The 25013-nt window shown below is 35.1% G+C and overlaps 1 protein-coding gene across 3 annotated transcripts; it reads right to left on the reverse strand.

Moving 5' to 3' along the window:
• Positions 1 to 438: 438 nt before the first annotated feature.
• On the reverse strand, positions 439 to 25013 carry AP1S2 (adaptor related protein complex 1 subunit sigma 2; the record flags this gene model as incomplete). Of its 3 annotated transcripts, XM_080718460.1 has the most annotated exons (5): positions 439 to 486; positions 1237 to 1245; positions 16476 to 16613; positions 17202 to 17310; positions 24835 to 25013. In XM_080718460.1, 5 exons carry the CDS (start codon positions 25011 to 25013, stop codon positions 439 to 441), a joined length of 483 nt encoding a protein of 160 aa, XP_080574586.1. The 3 variants fall into 3 exon arrangements, with proteins under 3 accessions (XP_080574586.1, XP_080574587.1, XP_080574588.1); XM_080718461.1 differs by lacking the exon at positions 1237 to 1245; XM_080718462.1 differs by lacking the exons at positions 439 to 486; positions 1237 to 1245 and adding an exon at positions 4839 to 4874.

A 25013-nucleotide genomic window follows, 5' to 3' on the forward strand; every position in this document is an offset into this window, starting at 1 on the left:
TATGACATGTCAATTCCCTTTATTCTTGTTATATATATTGAAATGCTGCGTTCATCTTTGGTTCCTGAAAACCAGATTTCACATAATTCAACTTTCCTTTGTCAAATTAATTAATAAATATATATTGCCAAATTGGTATTCATGTACACAGATGTATCCTTTCCATATATGCACATAATTATGAGAAACTGACCTATAAGCTTTAAAATATCCAGAAATATCTTCCGGCATCTTTCTAATTCATACGTAAGTCCCTTATCATTCAATTAACCAAAGTTCCCTTTAAAAAAAAAAATGCGTAGGCCTGAATAAAGCAGCTTAGCAAAACGGTAATACTGACAGGACATTATCTTACACCATAAGCTAACATGGATATGAAGGCAGTGACCATCTACAGTGTGTGAAATGCCACAAGAAGTCATCAACAAGGGAGGAGAGTTATGTCAGTCCAATTTCTTCAAGAACACTACGTGGGGTTTCAGCTTCCTGTGAAGGGAAAATGTGAGACTCTGGTAAGCAGATCCACGGAGGGAGTTAAAAATGTGAAAAAGTGACATGAAGGACATGCCCATTTTAGAGAAGACATTCAGTGTCGTAAGAGCATTATTTTAGTGATAGCCACTGGTTGTCTGCCCAAAACATTGGAGACCACAGAATGTTAGAATGTTCTCCGCATGTATTAAATACCTATTTATTTTGAAATTGGGTCTCACTATGTTGTGGAAGACCTTACTAAGGTGCTGAGGCTGGCTGAAAACCTGTGATCCTCTTGTCTCAGACTCCCAAAGTACTGGGATTATAAGCATGCGCCACCACGTGCAGGGTGATACTTGTTTTTAAATATCAAAGGATGACAAAACAAGGTAGCCATATAGAAACATCTTTTAAAATTTTTCTAAAGTGGCATAAAAAAGAAAATATGATAACTCACATAAAATTAACAATACTGTAATTAAAAGGCAACCCTTTTAAGCCGAGTGTGGTGGCGCATTTGTAGTCCCCACATTCGGGAGGCGGAGACCAGAGAATAGCGGTTCATGGATAGCCTGTTACTTAGGCCCTTCACAACCCAGTGAGACCCTGTTTCAGAAAATAAAAAAAGACTAAAAGATAGGACTGGGGGTGTAGCTCGGAGGTAGAATGCCCCTGGGTTCCATCCCCAGTACCACAAAAAGGGGGGGCAACACTTTTAGTGGAGGAAAACAATAAATTTTTGTAGTCCAAAAATAAACTTACTTTTGCATCCTAATCGTGGGACAGCACAAAAGAAGGGAAAGAAAAAAATATTAAACAATAAATCCTTGGAACATTAGATGGTGTAATAACTAATAACTCTTTGATCTGTCTCATATTTGGAAAACAAGAATAAGAGTACTTACCTTCACATGTTGAGATTAAGGCTCAGTGCCTGATTTATATAAAGTACTCAAAAAATGTTAGCTATATATATAGTTGCACAATTGTGATGTAAAGGAAGTCATTTTGCATTTAATACTTATAGTAGTATAAACCAACTCTATATATGAAGATCATATGATGACCTGTTTGTGTAGTAATGGAAACTGGGTAAAAATCAGCTTTAGGAAAAATTTAATTTTAAAGGCAGTCTAATCTATGAAGTATACTTGTCCCCCTAAAACTGAACTTCAATTGAACAAGGCTCAGAGCTAAATAAATATAAATGGGGGATAAAAGAACAAGCAAATAGTGCCATGAGAATACAGTTAAGACAAATATGGAATGTAAAAAATTCTATGAAATAAATGGCCTTGTTTTTTGTTTAAAAAAAGATGGCAGAGGGAGGAAAATCAGAAAAGCCTTGTTAAAAATTAAAACAGACTTAAGACACATTAACCATATATTATGTGAGCCTTGTCTGAAATCTGGCTCTAACAAACCAGTTATAAAAAAAAAAGCATTTTTCAGACAATTGGGAAAAACAGAGCCAGGCACAAGATATTAGAATTAATTACCATTAATTTTATTGGGTGTGCTACTTGGGGATACATTCTGTCTGAAACATTAAAGATGAAATGACAGGATGTGCAGGGTTTGCTCTAAGATACTGAAGTAAAAATGAAGGGGCGTGACTGAGGAAAGAATAGTAAAGCTGAAATTATATATATATATATATATATATATATATATATATATATATATATATATATGAAAGTTCCTTATAGTCTCTGTATTTAGGTGTCTTGATGTCATCATGAAATTTTTACAGAAAATGTAATGGAAATGATGCACTGTTCCCCCACAGTGATATAAGCCTATCTCTTACATTTATAAGGTTGAGCCTTCTTAAGCCATTGAACACGGACAGAATGATGTCTGAATCACTATTACAGAAAACAATTTTAATTTTTCCATTTAATGTTAAATATCATTTGGAACTTTTTATGTTAACTAATGGATGCCCACACTGGATTCTATACAGTTTGACTTCTCAACTTATTCATGAAAATCTGGCCACAGCTTTCCCTGGGGCTGATCAGACTTGGCCTATGTGCCCATTACCTGCCTGTTTGCTTGCTTTTTTCTACCTCTCCCCCTTCTCTTTTTTTTCCCCTACCCCAGTGCTAGGGACTGATCAGGAAAATGTACCCCTGAGCCACACCCCCAGCCCCTCTGATTCTTTTTCTCTTTCTTTCCTTCTTTCTTTCCTTCTTTCTGTTTCTTTTTACACTCCCAGACCTATTTTATATTTTTATTTGGAAACAGGGTCTCTTAAGCCAGAGAGGCTGGCCTCCAACCTGTGCGATCCTCCTGTCTCCGCCTCCCAAGCGCGGGGATTACAAGCTGTGCCACCACGCCGGGCAGTGATCTTTGAGACAGGATCTTACTAAGTTGCATAGGCTGACCTCCAACTTGTGGTCCTACCTCAGCCTCCCAAATCGCTAGGACTATGGATATGTGCCATCATATCCAGCTGCCTGCAGTCTTATAAAACATGTCCTGAAGAGCATCAAGTTGCTTTTTCATCACACATTATTTATTTGGCCTTTCTAAAAGGCTTAATTTTATTTATACATTTTATTCCTCTGAACTGCATGAGCAGAATATCTTATTAATTATGTTTATAATATAAAATGTAATTTTCACATGCCCACGTTGAAATTATAGCTCAAAACTACCTAGAAAAGCTATTAGGTAGTCAAATTCATAGACACAGAAATTGGAATGGTGGTTGCCAGGGTCCCAGGGAAAAGAAATGGGGAGTGGCTGAAGGACAGGCGCAGAGTTTCAGTTTCACAAGATGAAAATGTTCTGGATATCTGTTGTACAATAATGTCAATATACTTAACATTTCCAAACTGTATGCTTAGAAATGGTTAAAATGGTGAATTCTATGCTATGTGTTTACCACAGGTTTTAAAAGTTACCTGAAAAACGAAAATGTTATTTTATCAAAAGCGGTGGAGAAGAAAAAAGTCATTCACATGAGACAAAGTACATGCAATACTTTTATTTTAGACATGCAAGAAAAGTTATTTCAGAGTCTACTAATTTAAAGCAAGCAGCTGTATACAGATAACAAAAGAAGCGACATTTTGTTACAGCTCAGCACACAGCATCCAAAGCAAATAGGCAGGAGACAATGCATATTTATGCAGCATTAAAACCAGATGAACAACATATTGCAGGGCAGGGGGAGGATGGAGGGGAAAATGGAAATGAAAGACCAATGTTTCCCAATGCTTCAAATGTACATTACAGCAAGAATGGTAAGAATGGAAGGAACCAAACTGTATAGCTGCCTAATATTATGTCTGCTCCAAATACATTTCCTTAGGTCTTCTTTCAGGGTAAACCAGTTAGAGTATCTTCTCAAGTTCCTGTTTAATGACAACTTACTTAACTAAAGCTTTAAACTCTCTAGATATAAAGAATTAATTACTTGGCGCCTTTCCTTTTATAATAAAATGTGCTACAAGTGTTATTAAAACATATACAGTAGTGATAAATGTTAAAGGTTTTAGTATTCAGAAGTATATAGTCAGTTAACAAAACACTATTTAAATGAAGACTCTATTAGAAAACTTTAGTAAAATATAAACATTTAGATTTGAAGCTTAGAATTTATGGTTTTTGAACTATATAAATCAACTCAGTATCAATACTTAGAAAAGGCTATTACTGAGCAACGGATATTGTAGAAGAGACTTCTGGCATAGTGTTTTAATAATCCTTAAAAGGACTGTTCAATATGATATAGCACAAATGCGATTCAATAAAATGGCACTATAAAGTTTCTCAAAAAGTGAATGTTTTAACTTTAAATATCTTAATAGTGCAGATTAATTTTACTTTTGGATATTATTCCCATATACTTTTATGTGATACATTAGAACGTATTAAAATTCATATAGACTATAATATAATCATACTACAAGTTTTTTTATCTTTTAAAAATTGAAGACCAAAACATACTCAATAGAGTGGCACTACTTATTCTGATAGAGCACTTCAGGTATATTTCCTTTGGTAAACAATATTGATTGCCATGCTTTCCTCTCCTAAGATTAACTGAAGATGGCTCATTCATGCTTACACAATTGTTTAAGATGAAATACTCTCAAAACATTCACAGGCCATATTTTGTCAAAAGAAATTAAATCAGTTGTGAACAGAAATAAGTCATATCAAGGTCATATATAAAATGAAATAAAACAGGAAAGAGGAATATAAACAGGAAAAATACAATTGTAAAGGTACTGGTTCTGATGTTCTATTATTTACAAGATAATCAGTCAGCAAGCTGAGGATATTTTCTTTCATAAGTATATCAGCTCTCTATTCCTCTGTGAAATTCTGCATATTCGATGAGCAGTCATTTAGTACACAGGGACATTAAAATATTCATGACGTGGCTATAAAAGAAATGCATATATTCTTACACACAGTATAAAAACTGATAGAGACACAAAGCAGATTTCTAGAATGTTTAGTTGGCAGTTAAGTTGACTAAAACAAGATTTTGTTTGCTTTTGTTCTTTGGTTTATCCCTGAACATTTAACTTTTTAAACAATGCCCAGGTGTTCTGACTCATCTTTTATGACTTTACAGTATACAATTGTAAACAAAATGATGACTGACATCCTACAAAATCATAAAGCACTGCATTTACTAATACTCTGAAAAGGTTTTTGGTGTTAGTCACTTGGTCAATGCTGAGTTAACTGAAAATTCAATTCGAATCCTTCCTTCCATCAGTGTCTTAAGTGCATCAGGATTTTGTTATACAAAGTAGAGATCCCAGAGGAAAATCTTCCCCAAGAAAAAGGGAAAATCAGTCACCCTTATGGTTTCTTCAAGTAGTAAGAAAAGCTTTTAACTTAGCTACAAAACCCAGAAAATCCAAAAATCCAAAATCTCAAATCTTTGAGACTGAGGATATTAATTATAAAAATCTCTCAAAATAGATTTTTAAAAACTCTCCAGAAATATTTGTTTTATGTCTATGCCTACAAACTTATGTAACAATAAGGGAAAAAAAGGTAACCTGAGGTAAGGTCTTGGACTGACCCTAGAGTGTCCCAGGTGAATTTCTTGGGCCTCCAAAATTCCCTAAAGTAGAAGCAAAATTCTGTACATATTTTTCCAGGGAGAGGGTCCATCAGCCTTGACTTGCAAGTTGATTGATTATACCTCCACCATAAGGCTATGACTTGAAAGAGGTTAAAACTGCTTATTTGAGTGTTTTGAAAGTATCCTCGTTTTAATATTTTTTCAAGTTAGAACTCTGAAATATTAGGCTACAAAAGCATGTAAACTGTCCCTTCTCCAAAAAAGTAATAGATTCCTAAACTTTTATAACCATTAAATACAAACGTATCTGAGAAAAAAAGCAAGTTATATTTTAATGCTTAGATTATTTCTAAACATTTTAAAGAGATAGCTGCCCCCCTCTCTTCCACTCAGAATATAGTGGAATAAAACAGCAATCCATTAAAACAATAGTGTTAATAATAAATTAAGCCCCAAATGCTTCATTTCCTTACAGAAGCTTTTATTTTCATAGGGAAACTCTACTTGTATACTAGTGGCATTAGATTCTCAGTATTTAATGGATACTTTTTTGTCAATGAACCTCTCAACCTATTTCAATATTCTGTGTAAAATTTAATCATAAGCCACCCAATGATGCAAAATTCCCTGCAAAAACATAAGTTTAGTGAAATAACTGGGACTGCCCCTTGGGGTTAAATATAAGACTTTCTAACTAATGCTAAAATATAAATAACAAACTAAGCAAAATTATAATTACAAACTGAATTAATATCTCCTACTACATTTTGATGCATGTCTGCACTCCAGCAGTATTCTAGTACATACGCTTTCTTACACCCAATGAAACTCTTGCTGTGATACAAAGTCTCTGCTTTCTGGAGAGAGAACAAGAAAAGTTTAAGTCTATCAAAACACCTTTCACTTAAATATCAGTTCTTTGCCTTTATATTATAGTTTTTAAATCGTTTTCTCTTTATTTTCTATCATGTAACTTTTTACATCATGTAAAAACCAACTTTGGAGAGTTTTATGTTCATTAAAAGAGAGTGGGGTGAGATCTCGAGGAAAATACATTGAGTGTTGTATACATGTATATTCCCACCACTCTCTACCTCAGTATGGTATACAACTACAATGAACTAATACAATCATATAAAAAGAGAAAGGCGCTTTTCCAAATAGGGCTAAGTATGCAGTCATTCCTTCTTAGAGTACACTTGGGAATGAAAACAAAATTTCTACATAAACAATTCTGAAATGTGACTGCTAATCACATTTGATCTTTTGCTACATTTATGAAAAGAAATGATAAGAACCAAACTGATTTTTATAGCCAAAGACCCACATTACTGTAATTAAGCAAGAAACTAGCATCATCCATCAGTTGTGAAGAATATTCTTCATTGGAAGAAACCCCTCTTCATTAGAAAAATATCCTTCAAGAAGGAAAAAAACCCTAAAATGAACAAAAATAAATGGTGTATAATAAATAGTATTCTTTTACTATTTTTTAAATAACTATATATCTTAACTAATTTCCTAGTTTGGAGAACTAGGGTCTAAAAAAGTTCTGCTATAAATAAATGCCTTAATAACCACTTAACACTTAAGGTTCACTTTTTAACTAAATGATATAGAAGTACCTATAATTAACCAATAATTTTTTTCTCTCTTAACAACAAAAATATAGTATATTCAACATAAACTCCAGTAATCTGCACCCTCATACTATTAGTACATCTTTTGAGTGAGTGACAGAAAAATTATATTAATTAAGAATTAGGGAGGGTAACAAAAAAGTATGTCACTGTATACATGGCAGGACTAGGCTCTTTCCAACAGTACCTTTGGAAATAGTCACATATACAATTCAGGTGAGTTTCTTAATAAATACATTAAAATACCAGTGATTTTAATTACATGGGAACTACTGGGTGTGGTATGCACACCTGCAATCTTAGTACTTGGGAGGCTGATACAGGAGGATTGAGGCAGGTTCAAGGACAGTCTCAACAAGTAGTGAGACTCTCATCAGCCTAGTGAGACCTTGTTTCAAAATAGAAATAGAAAATAGGGCTGGAGGTGTAGCTTGGAGGTAGAATGCCCTGGGGCTCAATCCTCTGTACCACGTTAAATAAATAAATAATAACATAGAAGTAAAGGTCAGAATGGTACAAAGGAAAAAAATCAAATCCAGTTATATTGCACAAACATAGGCCACAAGTTGCCCTTAATACAGATTCTTTACAGACCTATTTTTTGATTAAAGATTACAAATGTATTATGTTCAACCTGAAATGGACCTTCAATGCTAGGCAATCTTTTGCCCATCATGAATTTGATTCCTACTAAGTCTATTGCCCACTCTGCACCCTGACCTGGAGTTATTTATCCTCTACCCTCTTCTTTGTAGATGATGTCATTTCTCAAGGCCAACAAAACAACCTTTTCAATTTTGCTCATCCAACTCATGAGAAAAAAAATCTATAGCTTTACCTCATTATTACCTCAAAACAAAGGAAAAAGACCCTTCTTGCCCATGATCAACACTTTCGATTTCACTCTCATTCTCCCTTTCTATACCCTTTCCCCTTTCTAGCTGTTTCTCATCATTCTCTCCATTCAGCTACTTCTGTTTATACATGCAACTTCAACTTTCTTCTGCACTCAGAACAATTTTGTTCTCCATGCCCTACAAAAAGGACCAGACATGGTGGGAAGTGTGGGATGACAAACACAGCAGAGAAGAATCAAGTTATACCTGTTCTCAAAACCACCTACCTTCCTAAGAAAAGACCAACCCATTACCATAATATTTCCTAGATGTTAATCACCATCATGCTGGGCTCGTGACTCACAAGTAAAACCAACTGGGAAGCTGGAACAAACACTAGTAAGCTAGCAATTATATGTAGGCTTAAGTCTTGTTGAGATGAGAAGTGCCTCAGTAAACTACTTACTGGATATTCAAGACTGAACATTTAGTCTTCTCATTCTAGTACACGATGTTGGTAAAGGAGAAATAATTATAATTTATAATGAAAAGTAGACATAAGTAAGTGTAATTTCAAGTTACTGCTTAACTGCAGTTTTTTTGGTAAAGGGGCTTTTTCACTTGCACAAAAAAGTTATATCCTTTGATCTTCATGTTCTATGAGCACAATGGTCCTTTGCAATGCCCCTAATTGAATTATGTAGCAAAGCATTCAAAGTACTTATATTCAATTCTGGAACCATATTATTTGTATTAATGCCTAAAAGGGCCAGATCTATTTGAGCAATTAATTTATAAAAGATAAGGTACCTTTTACATGATAGGGCTTAAAGGATTTTTTTTTGGTGATTGTTGTTTTTCTTTTCATTTTGCTTTGTTTTTGCAGTATTGGGGATTGAACCCAGGCTTATTCTATCACCGAACGACATCCCTTTTTAAAATTTTATTTTGAGACAGGGACTTGTCAAGTTGTCCAGGCTGGCCTCAAACTTGTGATCCTACCTAATGCCTCCGTCTCCTACGTAGGCAGGATTATAAGCATGCACCACTATGCTTGGCATGAGTCAGTCTTATTTTATGGGCATTTGTAAATCCGGTGTTTTTTTTTTACATTATGTTAGCAATGAGTGACAAGAGTTATATGATTGCCCCAAATGATTAGTGTCCAAAATGGCCAAGAGCAAATACTTTACTCTGTACTTTTCCATTTAAAATAAATTGTAACATTAAATACATACTTATTTTACACTTCTACAAAAGGTGGGGACATTAAACACTATCAGAGGTAACACTTAGTTAATATCCTGCTACTAGATTTTGTTTCTCACTAGATATACCTTGAGTATCTTTCTCTATCATTACACAAAATCAATCTAATTTCTTTTACAGATATGTTAACAGTAGCATGTATACTATGTTGTGATTTTTCTTAAGAAATTTCCCACTGGTGGATATTTGGGGAAGTTCCAATCATCTGGTATTATACTGAGCATGTCCTGTTGCACGTCTGTGTTTCTGTTGAATCAAATTCTTAGGAGAGTTAAGTAATGGGTCAAAAGGTAGAGTGCACATTTAATCACTAACAGATACCACCAAACCAGTTCTCCAAACAAAATATAAGTTCATCTGTAAATTACATGTTCGTGTTCTCTGCTCTTTTTCTATTAGGGGTTGTTCTATTTCTCTTCTTTTTCCAGTGCTGAGGATCAAAATCAAGGCCTTGCAAATGCCAGACAAATGCTCTACCACTGAGCTACATCCCCAGTCCTGTTGATCTCTTTCTATTAATATTTGTTTTGAAAATAATGATAGGAGTCACTTTAATATATCTTATAAATGATACTCTAAAACTTGATAAAAATACTAAGGACAAATTATTTTCTGTCAGTTGTACTTTTTAAATAAAAAAGTAGAAATATTACTTAGCAAAATGCAATTTTAGATAGTAAAGAAATATTTTTAGCTTATTGCATTTGCCTTGAAATATTGTGTGTGTGTGTGTGTGCGCGCGCGTACATGCGCACGCACGCACGCACGTGTGTTGACTAGGGAGTTGCTGGGGGCCTTGCTGAGTTGCTGAGGCTGGCCTCAAACCTGATATCCTCCTGTCTTAGCCTCCCAAGTACTGGGATTACAAACGTTTGCCACCATGACCAGCTGAAATGTCCTACATTTAATCAGGCTTTTCAAAACATAGAAATGCCGGGCGTGGTAGCGCATGCTTGTAATCCCCGCGTTTGGGAGGCAGAGACAGGAGGATCGCGCAGGTTCGAAGCTAGCTGCGCTGGCTTAAGAGACCCTGTTTCCAAAAATAAAAAAGTATAAAATAGGTCTGGGAGTGTAGCCTGGAGGTAGAAGGGCTTCCAGGAACCCCAGTACCACCCCCAAAAAACAACAACATAAAAATAGTTATTGAAATCACAGATTTTTAAAGACTCAAACCCTATCTTTAGTAAATAAATTCTTCTTTAACAATAGTACAGTACAAAAAGTCTATGCAACAAAAGAAAAGTCTGGATGTATAAATTCTGGTCATTTAATCTCTTCTTCCTTTAAGAAATGATCAAATCCCTAAGGTGGATCGGGAAATTGGAGAAAAATGCAAAAGTGTTTTCCTTGCCGGCGTGGTAGATTCAATTCTGTTTTCACATAAAAATTCAATTACCTTAATAGAAGTGAACAGATCTGGTTGTTGTTGAGAAAATTGGATTATGTAGTGACATCCCACAAGTTTTGCTGTGGGAGTTTCTAAAGTCAACCACAAATTATCTCCCAGTCACTGGTTATCAAGTAAAGATAATTTAGGTGAATCAAATGGTGATGTTTATAGACCTTTATGTGTTCTTTAGCACATACGTCCTTCTTTCACAATTTTAGAGGTTTTCTTCACCTTCTTCCTTTTGCATTTTTTATTAATTTTCAGTTATTTATACTGTGGACTATGTATAATACTAAAATGATTTAGCAGCCTATAAATGTAAGTGGAATTTTTATTCCATGGTATTAAATTCAACTAGGGTTTTTTCAGCTTGGACGGAACTGGCATTTGGGATTGGATAATTCCTTGTTTTAGAGGGTACAGGGCTTTGCACTGTAGTATATTTACCGGTGTCTTTGGTCTTTACCTATTAGATGCTTAAGTAGCAATGCATTCCCAGTTGTGACAACCAAAAATATGTCGAGACATAGCCCAAGGTACCCTGGGAAGGCACAACTGCCCCTCTCTCCTAGGAGAGCATGTTGTTTTCTGTAATGGGAACTTAAATTTTAAAAAAGGCAACAGAATAAACAAAAAAAATGTCAATAGGGTTTAAAAAAACCTGAATTTTATTCAGAAAGCACTGTTTAATAAAACAAAAACACCACTACTGACACCTTGGAGTATTCTTTTCACACATATCATCCCTATGGCTCATGAAATCAATTTAGTACCTCAGGATCAACATTTAAAAAAAAAAAGAAAGAAAAGATCAACATTAAAAAAAAAGAAAAGACTAACAAAATAGAATAGAAAATATGAGTTTATAAAACAAGAAATGAGAGTATTAGCCAATATTTTTTCAGTTTGTATACTATTGTGATATAAAAATATATTACTGTGGATTCTAACAAAAACCTTCAAAGCTCACATTTACAGTTACTGGGTACTTTTAGTTATTCCAACTTTTCATAATTAGGAATAGCCCAAAGTAGGAAGACCTGGTTCACAATGAGCTGGCAAAGAAACAGCAAGGGGGGAAATTGGGGAAATTCTCAAATTTCTGAAAATGAGACAAAGGACTAAAAACGCACACATGGAATAAAATGTTTACAACCTGGAAACCAGTGTCCAAGGACACTGGTCAAATTGTTTCTTACTGAAAGTAAAAAAAGAATTTATTCTGCCTTCTGTATCAGCCCCCAGAATATGTCCCAGTAGACCCCAATTAAGTTTCCCTATAAAAAATTAATATTTGCTGGTATATGACTATAGATTTATTAACTTTCAATCCAATTCAAAAGAAAGAGGTTTAGTCTTAACAGTTTTAACATAAACAGTGGTAATTACAAAGAAATTATAGGAGCTTTTCTTATTAGAGCAAATCCAAAGAGGATTCATATCTAAAAGCTTTTTGCTAGTAAATGGCATATAATATATACATATATATATATATACACACACACACACACATATTTGAAAGCATCTAACCGTTTTAAAACAATTTAAGATATTCTTGAGTTTGACTATCATGCCCAAATATTAATTATCAAGGTTTTTTTTTAAGAAAACTTAAACCTTCATATTAAGAGGCATAATGTTATTAAGTACTTCAAATATTTAAAATAAATTTTTACATTACAAAAGCTTCCTTTTAAAAAATAAATCACCTTTTCTCCTAAGATTCTTACCTTTCCATTTTATGCACTCCCACAGATTTATTAATTACTACTTTCCAAAGATATAGCATGGTACTAAGATATATCATGCAGCCCCCAGCACTAAAAAAAATTTTAGCAGCAATAATTCTCCATAGAGCACCACTTTCTAGACGAGCAGATAAACATCTGCAAATCCAGTAAATCTATCCATAAAGTGGATCATCTTTGAAGTAGAAGCAAATTCATGAGTATAATGCTTGCTTTTGGTACCTCACTTATTTTCCATTCACAAATTACTTTAGTGAGAAACAATACCAACAGCAAACAAAGCTCAAAAGAAAAAAAAAAAACCACCACAAATTTCAGAATGATGCTGTTAGTATAAAAAAGAAAGTTCACATCTCAAAGCGCTGATCAACACCATCATGCATCTTCCACTGAGGGTTAAAGCCCAATGCCCAGTATTTAACTAATTTGATCTTCACAGATCAAGCAAGGACTTGAAATCATCTCACGTGCAACAATCTTTGCATAGCACCCCATTTTCTCCATGCCACAAAATGCTAAATTTAGTAGTTACCAATAAATAAGTTGGGGGTCAAAGGGACTAAAGTCTTAGACTGCTCTTTATCATAAGATATCCTCAGACAAACCTCCCCATTCTTCATTCTGGCTCTATAAAATTAAGGAGCAGAGAAAAACTGGTAAGTGCATGACTTTGTAGAAAAAAAAATGCCATGCTATTATTTCCTTTGTCATACACGTGTGTGTGTGTTTATAAAATTAATCCAACAGCATCGTCACCCCCAGTCTTACCCCTCAGAAAATCTAGCTTAAAATGGGTATGTGTGGGAATGCTCTAAGAATTACAAAGAATATCAATTTAAAAATATCAGCATGTTTATACCTTAATAATTTAAGAATCAACTTCAGTACTAGTGGAATGTTAAGATGAAATATTTTAAATTCCAACAGTCAAACATTAAAAAATCGGTTAATGGGCCAATTTACAGGCTTTCCCCCAAAATCTAATTATGTGTTCATACGACCAAATACCAAAAACAATAGAGTTCAGTCTACAAATGCCACAAATTATTCCTCGTTTACCAAGTAATTAAGCACAACAAAAAGGTGTCATTATGTTATTGCAATGTCTGTAGACATTTTAGCAATTCTTATTCAATATTCATTTATCTTATATTCTTATTACTAACTGTAATGTGCTGACAATCTACTTTAACCGCTGACCATCAGCCCTGTTTTCCTATAAAATGAAAGACTACATAAATTAAGAGGGAAAACTTAAGCATTTTTTTCTGAATAAGCATTCTTAAGGGTAAAAATGTATATTTCACAAATTAAAACCAAAATCATTTTGTGATTTGCATATATTTTTTAGCTAGCAGATATAAGTTCATTCTAAGTTCAAGTCATCTTTAGCACATAGAAATAATCAATACAAATGAAAGACCTGACACTAAAAAGAAAAATCACAATACATGAAAAATTAAATTAGTGCTTTTACTATAAACTTAAGACTGCATTTACCTAAATTTATAAAACAACTATATTTACAATTTTGAAAGCAAAATCACTTCACAGCATCCACTTAGTGAATACTACCTCAAATTATAAGGCCAAAAAGGCCATTACAAACCTAGGTGTTCTAATGAAATAAAAAAGAAATAATTGGAAAAGTAATATTCACATCTATATATCTCACAAAAATTCTAACTCCTGATAATGTGGATGATGGAAATCTCAAATCTAAGAAGTCAAAGATAGCATCTGTCTTAGGAAATATACTCCTACTCCATTAAATACTCAGTATGTGCTATAAGGAAAGCAAAGCATTACTGTCACAAAATATACAGCAATTTCCCAGTAGCATTTAAAAACTAATCTATGCACAAGAGCTATCAGTGCCCTAAACATTACTCTCTAAGGAAAACATTAAAAGTAAAGGCTGAGCGGGAGTGATGGTGAATGCCTATAATCCCAGTACTGGGGAGGCTGAAACAGGAGGATTGCAGGTTGGAGGGCAGACTCAGTAATTTAGTAAAACCCTCAGCAACTTATCAAGACTGTTTCAAACTAAAAACTAAAATAGGGCTGGGGGTTTAGCTTGGAGGTAGAATGTCCCTGGATTTAATCCCAAATACTAAAAATAAAATTAAAAGTAAAAGGTAAACTTCAGAAATTTTCAAAATGTTTTACAGCAAATGTAATTAATCAGAAAATAATTTTTTAAAAGGCATGGAAGAAATACTAAGATGAAACAACATAGTGCCGTAATAATGAAATACAAAAATGATCAAGAGAAAAAATTCTCAATTTCTAATCCTGGTTTTTAACCTAAATTTTTAAAAGATCGATCAGTGAACAGCAAAATAAGGAGGTACTAGCCGGGCGTGGTGGCGCACACTTGTCATCCCCGCGCTTGGGAGGCGGAGACAGGAGGATCGCGCAAGTTCGAAGCCAGCCACACACGCTGGCTTAGGAGACCCTGTTTCCAAATAAAAATGTAAAAATAGGTCTGGGAGTGTAGCCCGGAGGTAGAAGGGCTTCCAGGAACCCCAGTACCACCGAAAAATTATAAATAAATAAATAAATAAATAAATAAAAATAGGGAGGTACTAACTTTAAAACCAATTTTACAAGGTAAAAATAAAAATCTTTAAAATGACGTTTGTGATCAATTAATAAACCACTGTGGCAAACTGTACACAGGGGGAAAGGGCCCGTGTTCATTTCAGCACGGCACAGCTGGTGAGCGCTGCTGATGAAACACTCCACGTTCGCAGGCACCCTGACCACGCTTTCAGTAACTACCGGATCATTCAGTGTACAAGGCAGCGACTCACGTTTAATAGCTGTATACTCCAGATGTCATCTCAGCTTCCAGCAATCCCCACAACTGACTGAGGCAGGGAGGGGAAGGCCCTAGTAGTCCCCCCCAGGCCAAAAGATAGTTACTCTTCCCCTCATTTCATTCCCTTAAAGCATGCTGTTTCTGTAATGGAAATACTAAAAAATTTAAGCTCTCAAAAACTAAAAAAGAGAGAGAGAAGAAGAAACTGATAAATATGCAATGCACAAGAAGGAACTTTAGGCTAGAAATTTAAAACCATAATTTCAATTCTTTGGAACCTGTGGGTCAAAAATATTTGAGACTCTATGTATACACACACACACACACACACACACACACACACACAAACACACACACACTTAACTACCTTACAGTGAAAACACACTGCATTTTTATACTTATTCATTCCTTCGCATACTATAAACTTTATATAGGATAAAAACCACAACTGACTCTATAGCATAATTAGTTGTAGTTCCTGAATTAAGGCATCCATCAATTTTAGAAAAACACATCCTCATCTATGAAATTTTAAACTTGGAAACAGAAAGTACATAAGCATCAAATACAGGACTGTTAGCTTAGGATGGCTGTGATAATTAGAAAGGGAAGGAGGTTACTATGGCCCTGGGTTATGGAGGTAAGACAAGAATACAGTAGTTTTGAAAGAACATGGTTTGGTACTTAAGAGCAAAGAAATGATACTTTTAGTTAGTTTTGTTAGCAGAAAATCTGAGGGTTATACAAAAAGTGTAATTAGAAAATACTAACATTTGTTTGGATACATTTGCACTTAATGGACATGAGGTGAAAATATGAATTCACTTGGAATAAAAATGCCATGATCTCACAGTCAGCTCCTAATTATCCACATGAATGAAAAAGGGGCTTCAGTTATTTAAAACACTGGATGGAGAGTTCTCAACTTATTGTTGCTTCTGGCCAATCTTTCCCTTCTTAAAGTAATCTGTCCTCTAAAGGTTTAGACCCTAGTTACGGTTCCAAACCAGGCCATCAAGAATAGGCTTGACCAAAAGACCATCTCCAAGGAGAACCATCCAACCAGAGATAACTGAGTTGATGTGACTGACACATATTCCAATCAATCAATTGCACATGGACAACACATGCCGAACATGCTTTGGATAATTTCTGAAACTCTAAGAATGATGACTGAGATTTCCCTAGCAAGAGCAAAACATGCTGGTACCTAGTCAAGAGAACAAGTAGCTTACCTCCTGTAGTAGATCGGCCTGCTCAATTGCTTTAAGGACATTTTTCTTGGAAGTTTCCTGAACTTCCCCTCCCAAAAGAAACTCATCCAAAATAAAATAAGCCTTCTCAAAATTAAAGATGATATCAAGTTCACACACCTGAAAAGCAAAAACAACCCTCCGCTAAATTGTTAAAACCAAAGATGCTTATTCATTATCAGGTAATAAATAAAAAACCCAACCAGAATGAATCAATCTTAATCCTTTCTGAAAATGACAATCACATTGACTAAGCATCATTGATTTACATAAACTTAATTTTCAAATCCAAGTACTTGAAAACATAATGCTCACAGGATAAATAAGAACTGCATGCTCCCAAGGTGGGCAACTTAGTAATTTCCTATTTACAAAAACTGATCTTTAAACACTTATATCCTGGGTAATGTGATTAAATTGCTAACTAAATCTGAATTTTATACTAGGAACTTCTAGAATATTAATGTTTGCAGTAGAACTCCTTTCTATTTTACTATTTTAAAACTAATTCTCACCATCATAATTAAATGAGTAGGTCTGTAGAGCCAGTGAATCTAGAAGTTAACTGAGTAGATACACCAACAAGAAATAGTTATTTTTGCCTTCTACCTGCAGTTAGAATCCCCAAGATAACCAAATAATAAACTTCTTAAGCAAAATATATGAAATAACATAGCATTCAATTTCCTAAAATAAAATACTACTTACACTGCCAAAATACTTGTCAAGTAATTCCACGTAACGATGAATTATTTCCAGGGTAATTAGTTCATTGTCCTGATCCTCAATAGCACAGCAAAAATACAGACTAGCATATCTGTAACAAAAAACAAATGTGGAAAAAAACATTACCCCTAATCCTATTGTGAAAGGTCTCACACTATAAGCATGTTTATTTCTTCTTTTACAACAGTATAGATTATTTTTTCCTAGACTATAAAAGTAATAAATGCAAGCAGGGCATAGTGGCATATACCTATAATTCTAGTATTTGGGAGGCTAAGATAAGAAGATTGCAGGTTCAAGGTTGGACTCAGCAACTTGGCAAGACCCTGTTTCAAAATAAAAAACAAAAAGAGCTGGGGTGTATCTTAGAGGTAGAATTCCCCAGGGTTCAATCCCCTACACATATCACCCCACACACAAAGAAATAAATGCATATGAGAATTTTTAAAAGCACAAAGAGGGGAAAAAATCCATTCAATTATACAATCTAGACAGAGTAACTCATTTTACTCTTCTTCCTTTCAGGTTTCTTTGATGAATATTTGAAAATATAGCTGATCCAGGTTTTCTTTAGTTTACTTAATTAGAACAAAATATATATTGTGATTAATTCAAACTACAAGTAAATAAGGAAGAAAATAAACTTTCCAACTAAAGGGCTTAAGTGAGGTCAATATTTTGGAACATTTTTGGAAACATACATAGAAGAGATCTCAAGTCAAAGAAGTGCAGCACATTTTCAATGTGAACCCACCTGAGTAATGGCACCCAGATTGCAGAACACTACAGAACCTTGAAGCCTCTCTCCAACCTGCTCCTAGTCATCGCCTCTCCTCACTATGAGTAAGCACTATCTTCGCTTTTTTTTTGGGGGGGGGGGGTGTTGTACTGGGTATTGAACCCAGGGGCATCCTACCTTTGAGCTACATCCCCAGCCCTATTTTTATTCTTTTTATTTTAAAACAGGGTCTCACTAAGTAGCTGAGGCTGACTGCAGACCAGGATCCTCCTGTCTCAGCCTCCCAAGTACTGGGATTACAAGCATGCACCACTACACCTGGCTTACCTTCGCTTCTAATAACATAAAAGTTTTTTTAAAAGGAGATTTATAGGATTGTGGAATAAGCCCCAAGAAAAGAACGACAGCTCCAAATTATTAGAGAAGTTAGAGAAAGAAGAACAGGAAGTTCCTATCACTAGGGAAATGAGATTTGCCCTCAAAATTTCCACATTCTAAGATCTGAACTCAAGAAGAGGTTCTTTACCCTAGAAGAAGATATGTCAGAAACCCTTATTTGCCTCAAAGTTAGGATCCTAGCACATGGGACTGGGTTCTGCTTCACCCAAGAAAACCAAACATTAACGAACAACCTTGAGGTATAACAAGTCCTTTGGGGAAGATTAAAAGAACTTTTTTTTTTTGTAGTACTGGGGTTCCTGGAAGCCCTTCTACCTCTGGGCTACACACCCAGACCTATTTTATACTTTTTTATATTTGGAAACAGGGTCTCTTAAGCCAGGGGCGCTGGCTTTGAACCTTCGCTATCCTCCTGTCTCCGCCTCCCAAGCGCAGGGATTACAAGCATGCACAACCACACCCGGCTTAAAAGAACATTTTAAATGGTTTAAGTATATTTAAGGCGTTTGAAAAGAAAGAAAATAAAAACCTAAGATATATTAGAGTAGTCTCAGTTGACATAATTTTCACTGAGTACTTAAATTATTTTTAGAAAATACAATGGGCAATTAATGCTCATAGTAGTAACGTAAAATACCATACACAGAAAAACACATACAACTTCAGTTTTGAGATTCAATGAATCCCTACTCCTTGGCATGAAAACAAACTAGTATTTAAACAACACTACTAATTTCAATATTATAAAAGCATTTTATCTTATTTGATCTTTTTAACAGCAGGTACTACTGTCTTTGACTACAGATTTAATGAAAACAAAAATCAATGAAGCCCAGAGTGCTATGGGACAAGAAACCTGATTTCACACCTTAAATCCAGGCCCTTTACCATTCTACCATACCAATTCCTTTGTCAGACATATTATGACTTTTTTAATTCCATTCTACCTAATTTCCACATTCACTACTTAAAATCATGGGTGTCTCCTTAAAAGCCGCCATTTGAATGTGTTCTTTTATCATTGTGAGGGGAATAAATCATGGAAGACATAATAGGGCACCACCTCCAAACTGTAACACTAACTACTCTCGTTCCATTTATCTGTTTAAAAGGCAATGGGATATTCCAACTCTCCATCCTACCTAATCCACGCTCTTCAGTAGAATTTTGGTTTGGGAGAAATTGACAGAAATGATACATAAGTTTTTTTGATTTAAGGAAACTTACGATTAAAGAAACTGACAGAAAAATGGTAGACTAAAAATCGGATATGACTGCTTTATATGTAAGAATGCCAGAGAATTCCATTGCCCAGTTTACTAATAGCTTCAAGTAATTCCTTAGTTTCAAGATTTCCTCAATGCTACAGTTAAACTATCTAATGCTTGCACCTTGCTCCTTAGCACAGAATTGCCTCTTTGCTTACAAATAAACAGTAGTTAAATACAAGTCAAAGGTCCCAAATTGTATGAATTATTCAGAAGTGTGCATTTAAAATCAGGACTGATGTGGCTATATACCAAAAATAAAAATTTTAAAAAGAACACTCCCCAGTTGGAACTGGGGAGTTAACTGAGGGCCTTCTGCATGCTAAGGCAAATAAATGTTCAACCACTGAGCTAAATCCCTGGCTCTCTAAATGTTTACTTTGACTAAGAACAGAAAAAGAGCCATCAAATTAATGAATTCTTCCTTTCAGGTGAATAGATAGCTATCAGAATGATAAGAGCACCTCTGTTCAGAAAGCTTAGGGAAAGAAGAAACAAGCATAATAATAGGTACCATTGACTGAGTCCTCACTCTAAGTGAAGTACTAAATGTTAGCTAAGGCTTTTGCATATTTTACCATTTTAATCTCCACAACAACTTAACCAGAAATACCATTAGTACTGGCATTTTGGAGACCCAGGCTTGAGTAACCTGCCCAGAACAGCAATTTGACCCCAGAGCTTAAGTTTTATATTAAAAACCAGAGATGGCAACTGTATTAAAATACTCTTGCTTCTGGAAAAAATTAAAATATGCTCAAAGCAATATTTTAAGAGCTTTGAAGAGAGAAATAAAAAATGTCATACTGAGTAAAAGATTACCAAAAGAACCTGAGGTGTACTCCCTATTTTTAGGATCAAATGGTTTTTAAAAATTCAATAATGAGCTCATTTTGTTCTCTTAGTGCATATTTGTAAGTCTAAATCTGAAGTAAAATTAATAATAGACTAGTAAGAAGAAAGGTATGTTTGGTTATTTTTAGCCCTGTGGATTAAGGCTTACTCTAATTACTGGCACTCAGAGAACATCTGAAAGTGCCTATTCTTATATTCAAAACACATGACTTCTCTGCAGTCAGCTAAATATCAGCTGACTGTGGGTGAATGTAGCTAAACTATTCCCTATACCAACTGGCATGTCATTAAAAATTATTTTGGTAGTTAAAAAATCATAAGTATCCTTTAACAAATCCTCAAACCAGTAATGTGGGGATGTATGTATTTTAAATTAATTTTAGAAGACTTTAACCCAATACTTCTTCCATGAAGTGCTGCAAAAAAAAAAAAAGGAACAGAAAAGTATACAAGCTGGGTGTGGTGGCGCACGCTTATAATCCCAGCATTTGGGAGGCTGAGACTAGAGGATCACGGTTCGCGGACAGCCTCAGCTACTTAGTGAGGCCCTTTGCAACTCAGTGAGACCAGGTTTCAAAATAAAGAATAAAAAAAAATAGGGCAGGGGGTGTGCTCGGAGGTCGAATGCCCCTGGGTTCCATCCCCAGACCTGCGGAAAAAAAAAAAAGAAAAGTATACAACATTCTGTCTTCAAGGGATCTTCAAAAGCAATGATTTTAGGAATGAGGAAAAAAGGCAAAGTGACTTGTACAAAGTCACAAAACTAGCTAATGGTACAAATGAACAGAACTCAGGTCCTCAGATTGTTAGTCTGCCTTTTCAGCTATATTCTCCTTCTCCTTCCTCCAAAGAGGAAATCTGCATGTGAAATACTTAGAATGAAGAATGTAGATGAGACAAGTTGACAATTAAGATATTAAAAATAAAACACTTGCTGATATGTATAGCAAAAGTGCTACTTCAGCTGGCCAAGGTGACAGGTGACACATGCCTATAATATCCATGCCCTGGGAGGCAAAAACAGGAGGATGGCAAGTTTGAGGCCAGACTGGGCAACCTAGCAAGACCCTGTTTCAAGATAAAAATTATTTTTAAAAAAGGGCTGTGGGCGTGGCTCAGTAGTCTGTTTCACATGCATGAAGCCTGGGTTACAAAAGATAGAAACAGCACTAGCTCAGAATGTCTCAGGAGTTCAGCATTAATTCTCTGGCTTAAATTAAAAAGGTATTTTCTTCCAGCTGGAGCGGAGAAAACAAATCACCTGCTAATGTCAATAAAAATATGTCATTAAGTGGTAGGCAGACAAATTTTCCAGTTATGAAATAGAGGGAGAGGATATAGAAAAAAAGATTACAAATTCCATCTTTTATATACACATGCATCAATAAAGCTGTTATTTTTGTGCTAAGGCCTCTAATCTAAATATCAGAGTCAAGTTAGATCTCCCTTTATAATCTTAAAAAAAAAAAAAGCAGTGGCCTAAAAGGGACAGGCTGAATGGCATGGGAAGGAACACCAACTCTCCCCTTCCTTCCTTTGCTTTAATAGCCCATTCATGGGCTTGATTCCCTTGCTGGTATTTTCCTCCTCCACACGGGGGACTCCTTCCCCTATCTAGAAATAAGCTTAAGCTTTTCACACCTTTTTTAACCAGGTTCCCAATTTCTATGACTATCGCTGGTTACCACCTCTTCTGTCTCTCACAGCAGAGCTCCCCAAAATATTCTACACATGCTGTTTAAATATTCTACACATGCTGTTTAAATTGGAAACAGGGCTTAAGAGACCCTGTTTCCAAACAACAAAAAAAAAGTATAAAAATAGGTCTGGGAGTGTAGCCCAGAGGTAGAAGGTAGAAGGGCTTCCAGGAACCCCAGTACCACACACATACAAAAAAATGCTCACTACAAAATCTAATAGTGTTTCTTCATTTTCTTTGAACTTTATGTGATATGTGGCATTAGTGATCTTACCCTCAAACTCTCTCTGCGTTCTTGACTTTACTGACTCTTTGGTTCTCATTCCACTCTGCAGGTCTCTTCTTTATCCTTAATGCCCGCCACCTGAAGTCTGATTATCTAACAAAGATGTCTAATTTTATGCCTAATTTCCCCCAGAATCCCATGCCTATGGCTACCACTCCCCATCAGAAAGTCAAAATCTTTTAATGGAAATCACATAGGCATTCCAATGTCAACTTTCCCCCACATAAGCAGAATTGTCTAGCTTATCATTCACCCCACCAGCTAAACCAGAAGTGTGAAGATCACCCCACTCCTTCTTTTCCTTGGCCTACCCCCGCCCCCACTTCTAGGAGTGGCCAAGTCTGATCAAACCTCAGAGATAACAGCTCTTCTTTCCAGCCTCCCAGTTCAGGGCATTATCATGCATTCTCCTACAGATCCTGTAGGTGCCAGTCTCAGCCCCTCCTTTCCCCCTTCCATTGTCTTATGTCAATCCTTTAAGAAATGGAAATCTAATCTAATCTTCTTCCACCCCTATTTAAGTTGCTGAGGCCCACCTCAAACTTGCTTTTCGCCCTTACTTAAAACCTCTGCCATACAGGCATGCTGGTGCACACCTGCAATGCCAGTACTTGAGAAGCTGAGACAAGGAGGGCAGGTTTGTGGTCAGCCTTAACAACTCAGTGAGACCCTGTTTCAAAATTTAAAAATAAAATAGGCTGGGGTGTGGCTCGGTGGTAGACACTTTTAGGTTCAATCCCCAGTAACCCCCATAAAAAAGAACCTTTGCCTCCATATTTAAGTTGCAACACCGCATTTGTCACTAGCATGTAACCTTGGACAGTTGTTTTCCCCAGTTCTGATTTTTTATAAAATGTAAATTTGATCAACAACAGTAGTTTTCATATGTAGAGCGTAGAGGCCAAGTGAGCAGGGAGACAGGATCTCTGTTTCTGATTTTACAAGAGTAGCTCCACTTCTCCTTGTTTTAAGGTTCTACCCATGGGACAAAAAGCTTTTCAAAAAAAGTACCTAAGACATCTCCCGGCTCTCAAATAGTGTCCTTTTTCTATTATCTTTTTCAACAAGTACTAAACCACAGACTAGATACAAAATCATCCAATCATGTTTAAATTCATTCTGTAATAATGAGGAGTCTACAATATTTAAAAAATTCTTAATGTCCTACAATCTCAATTTCTTTCTGCCACCTCCTCCACAAATAACTCTATCCATATTCTGAGTGTAATAAGCAGAAGAAAACCTGAATTTTCTCCCACCCTAGTGCCATTACATATTGGTAGTTCACTGCATACTCTCCAAACAAGAGAATTTTTCATATGCAGAAATGCTTTTATCTTAAATTCAGTAAATTATTCAAAAGGAACAGAAGTGGAGAAGAAACAAAGTAAATGTCCTTTCAAAATATGCTCTGTAAAAGAAATTATATTTCACTTAACCTTAGAACAATCTTGAGAAATTTATTTTAAAGTGTACAAAGAGTTTTTTCAGACACCAATAAAGATATACAACATTTAAAAAAATCTCAATGTAAAAAGCCAATCTCTGAATCATTTTACAATATCAAGAATTTATTTTTGTACTTATGTATCTATATATTTATTTATTTAGGTACTGGGAATTGAACCCAGGGCCACTCTACCTCTATGCTACAGTCCTTTTCGTTTCTTTATTTTGAAAATGAAATTTGCTAAGTTGCTGAGGCTGTCCTTGAACCTAACATCCTCCCATTTTAGTGTCCCAAGTATTGGGATTACAGGCATGTACCACTATGCCTAGCTACATCAGGTTTTTTAAAAAAAAAATCTATCCTTGGCAAAATTGTCTATTATATCTAAGCACACTTCACCACAGCAACAAGTGTATTTCAAGTTAATAAATACTACAAACAAACATATTGTATGCATTTAATAATAGTATGATTAAAATGGTCTATGTACCTAAGATGTTGTATAAGATTCTAAGTGTCTGATAAAAGGCATGTGGAATACCAGGCATTATTTTATAGATCTATAGGGAAAAAGAATTAGACTTATCTATGCTTCTCTAAATTCAGAGAATTACTCACATAATTAAAAATTCTGACCTTTTTTGCCCCAACAATTAAATTACTTCATTGAATTTTTCTTAAAAGACTATTAAGCATGAATAATCAGTTATGTCTTTAATTATATAATTAGTTTAAACACAATTTCTCTACTTATTTTAGCCTGGGAAATCAATCAAAACAGCAGTTATTTTAAAATACAGATCTTTCCTTTAAACCTACTTCATTTAAATAGTTATTAATCATTAGTTATAAATGCCATTACTCAAAAATCTGCAATTCCCCCCATATGTATATTGAATTCTGCTAATAAAAATTATACCTTTTGTAAACAATCTTCAGATCTCTCCACTCAAGGAAACTGCACATTTTAGGTTTCCGTGCTAAAACGGTTTGAACAAGTTCTCTTGTGATCTTTTTCTTCTCTTTGTCTGACAGTGGGACATACCATTTTTGCAGCCGAAGCTTTCCCTGACGACTAAAAAGCAACATAAACTGCAT

This window comes from Muscardinus avellanarius, assembly GCF_963383645.1.
Source record: "Muscardinus avellanarius genome assembly, chromosome: X".
NCBI lineage: Eukaryota > Metazoa > Chordata > Mammalia > Rodentia > Gliridae > Muscardinus > Muscardinus avellanarius.